Below are 3997 nucleotides of genomic sequence, written 5' to 3' on the forward strand. Positions count from 1 at the left end.
TCGTACCGATTTAATTTCTAATTTTAATTCTTTTCTATAATCCATTTGTTTGATTGAAAATGAGAATTGTATGATTCCAAAAGTCATTTTTTGTAACCCTAGTTTAAGTCCAAAATATACATCAAATCAGCCCTTGTTATTTCACATGTGACACGTTCCTGTAGTAGATTCCATGTAGTCCTGTTCCTGTAAGAAACACATAAGTCAAATGAACTGAAGTTGATCATTTCATGTTGTAAGCATATGAAAAGGTTGTCAATGATAGTATTAGATAATACACATAAGCAGTGGCGAAGCCAGAATTTTAAAGTTGGGGGGGGGCAACTTACTCTTCGTGGTTGTGATATATTTTTTTCTTTCTTCATCAACAAAAAATTAATGCAACCTAAGTGGAGACTTCGAGAAAGATGGATAATATGTGCGAAATAACTTTAAAATTGAAGTTACTGGAGCAAAAACTAAGGATAAGACTAAATAAAAGGAACTTTGTGAAGCTAAAACGAACAAAATATAAAATATCCTAAGCTAAAAACAAACAAAATATAAAAAATCCTGATCATTGTGGCTTATGGGATTCGAACATTGAATCTGATAGAAAAGGGCAAACCCCAATCAACCACTTGAGTTAGGCATCCACCTTTGTCATATTGATATAAGTATATATAATATAGTAAATAATGAAATTGGTGGGGGAGCATGGGCACCTTTGGCCCTCCACATAAGCACAGCAATCAATAAAAGTACATAATCAGAACATCAAATATAATGATCAACTATAATGAGATTTACTGTGAGGTCATATAGGTAAAAGTTAACCAGGCACCAATATTTCGACCCTCGGGCACTTATCAGAGATGAGTTTTTGCAATAAAAGTGGCTATTTTTGCTAAGAAATTGGTCTCAGCAGTAAAAATATGGCCATACACTGACTATCTTATCGCCCCCTACACAAAAGACAGAACATACATAAAGAATCAATCTTACACATGCATATGTAGCTAAAATTGAGAAAAACGGGGACCACAAAGACAAATAGTACATGATTCCCTTTAAAGCATATATATGAATAAGCGAACTATTGTCATAGGTGGTCAGAACATCTAGGACTTGTTTATATAATTCAACCATGAAAAAATCTTATTTATCAATTAGTATTGTGTATAATCCAAATCTTCAAAGCATATTCATATGGACTTAGTATCAGCCTTCCCCTTTCAGGTGAGATCAACCCAGCTAGGTAATAAACTCGAAACATATCACCAAATCAAAAGAAACAGACAATGATCAGACCCTATTTATTCACAGTAAGCTATACCCTTTATGAGATTTTCAGGGGTGGGAGCACATGGCAATCAATCCAAATGATATGAATCTAAACATCAATTTGAGAGTGTTCTTTAGTAGTATGTAGATAAACATGTCGTAGCAGGTTGCAATGTGAATTTAAACACCAATTTGATTAGTGATGAAACCAAGATGACCTTTCACTTCTAGACATTTGAAATCACCACGAGTGATCCCATCAACTACATCTCCTTCAACCCTCAATCTCGCATCATCCCTCTCAGCCTCTTCTTCTCCCTTCGAGCCATGGCCCGTTCCATCAACCATGCAGCATACATCACCTAGTACTATATAACCACCCGATTCTTGATTCTTGTTCTCATTTTTCAAGGTGAATCCAATATCACACTGAGGTTTAACAACCAGCCCCCTCAAGCATTTCCATAGCTCAGTTGCAAGAGGCCGATGGCCAGGTTCTAACCCCAGACATCTGCACAAAACATCCAGCAACGAAGCAAAATCCGATCCCAGTCTGCTCTTCAATAACGCAGAAACTTTCCCCATCCAGGCTAGGTACAAACCATCATAATCACAACCCTTTTCGTCTTTAACAGCATTAACCACAGAATGCAAGAAAGACTCCATTTCTTCCTCAAAAGAGCTTCCAACAAGAACGCAAACCAGTAAAGACGCAAGTGACCAAACATCTGAAACAGGACCGACTTTAGACACATTTCGCGAATCCAACTCAAACCCCGCCTTCACAAATAACTGCAACAACACCTCAGGACTAAGAAACACAGCGTTATGCTCCAAGAACATATCTTTCAAACCAAATTCCACATTCTTGCTCACTCTCCTACCGCTTTTCAAAACCTCGCTTAAGTCTACACACACCCGACCAAAATCATCGAAACCGAGACAATTCAAACTCAGGTAACCAACAGTTAGCCCCTCTAAATGCAAGCGCATCAAAATCTCACATATCTCTACACCAACCACTCCCCAAAACCTAATTTCATCAGCAATGAGCCTCTCCTCTTCATCCTTCCTTCTATTGAAAACACAATCAATAAAGCTAGACGAAGCAAGCTTCTGGCAAACAATGTACACGCTCCTATCCTCCTCATTACACCAAAACCCAAAGGCCTTCCCCAAACTACTCACTCTAAAACAAGCTTTAAAAACAACCCCCAATTTATCCCTCCCATCTTCTCCCATCCAGAATTCTCGACTCATAGCTTGGCTTGATTATCTCAGAATCATCCTCACCCCCCATAAAAATCCCAACTTTAATCAGACCCACATGATCATTCTCGCTAAAAACACACCCCACCACACGATCACTCTCAAAACACCACAAAACCTTTCCATCCAGAGGCCTCCCACCAATCAAAATACAGTCTTTTGGGAGTATCCATCTCCCCCATCTGCAATAGAACTCGTAAGGCCACGGCTTCAAAACAGATGGAGAATAAACCGATTCTGCGCCTTTGAAATCCGGCGGAATTGGTGTCTTCTCCTCGAGGGGGCGGGTGCGCTGGAGGAGGGAGGAGAAGTAGAGGAGGTCGAGATTCTTGGGGAGCGAAGAGAGGGAATTGGGCAATTTGAGGAGGAGGGTGCAGACGGTGCAGCGGATGGTGTTAGGAAATGAGTAATTATTTTCATTTATTGTAAGAGGTCTCCATACTCCAATAACTCGTTACTCTTTGCATTCTATTGTCACGTTCCACTACTTTTTTTTATCCATTTTTTTCACAAAATCAAATATTTATTAAAACCTGAATCAATTAATCGTGGATGTGTAGAGTATTATTGGAATCATGATTATTGTGAACTAGTGTTTTTTATAATAGAATCTAATGGATGAAATTGAAGGTGAATAATAAGAATATTTATGATTGGAAAAAAACCCACACCAACCCCTCCCAGAAGTAATCGCGAATCAACGGGATAGGATCCTCTGCTGTGCCAAAGAGCACAGCAGGAAATGATGTGGTTAAAACGCATAAAATTGTGCTTGAAACGCAGCAGCAGCCAAGGTATCTTTAGCAAATGTAGTATAAAATGTAAAAGGTGATCCCTTCCGGAGTGACATGTCCATCGAGATGAGAATGATAGAAAGTCAAGAGTGTTTGACTTAACTATCCGATTACTAAACAAGTTATATCCCTCCTTATTAAATGTGTTATTAATTTATTTTGGTAAGTATCAAGATAATTGGATCATTTTTAATAGACTAAAATTTTTCATTCACTGTAATTTCAAGTTGTGAGTGTTGCCAAACTCCCATTGTACTAGTATATTTTTATCGAACCATAGGCTAAATGTATAAGTAATTTTTTAATTCTAAACTTTCAAAGTCCACTTTTCTCTTAGTTTTCCTGAAAAGGTTTGATGGATAATTGTAAAAAAAATCAAAGAAACGTATTTGCACCAAATCCAATGCATCTTAAAGACTAAAGGCCAAAATTGGTTATGAACATATGATGATTTTATGTTTTTGGTCCTAAACATTATCTTTTGAATTTTGTGGTCCTGAACATATGGAAATTTGATCATTTTGGTCCTCCGTCAACATTTCTGTTAAAAACTAACGGTCAACGGGTTTAATCCTGATTTTAACCGAATTAAACTTTTAATTTTAACTTTTTTTACTCCCTAATTAATTCCCTAATTATTTTTATAAATATTCTTTTAAAATTAGAATTAT

General features: G+C 37.2%; 1 protein-coding gene across 1 annotated transcript; it reads right to left on the reverse strand.

Moving 5' to 3' along the window:
* Positions 1 to 73: 73 nt before the first annotated feature.
* On the reverse strand, positions 74 to 2523 carry LOC121780150. Its single transcript, XM_042177668.1, has 2 exons — positions 1482 to 2523; positions 74 to 186 (listed from the first exon to the last, which is right to left on the reverse strand). The coding sequence occupies exons 1-2, from the start codon at positions 2521 to 2523 to the stop codon at positions 137 to 139; spliced, it is 1092 nt and encodes a 363-aa protein (XP_042033602.1). The 3' UTR covers positions 74 to 136.
* Between the last annotated feature and the right edge of the window lie 1474 nt (positions 2524 to 3997).

This window comes from Salvia splendens, chromosome 19, assembly GCF_004379255.2.
Source record: "Salvia splendens isolate huo1 chromosome 19, SspV2, whole genome shotgun sequence".
In the NCBI taxonomy this organism is placed as follows: domain Eukaryota; kingdom Viridiplantae; phylum Streptophyta; class Magnoliopsida; order Lamiales; family Lamiaceae; genus Salvia; species Salvia splendens.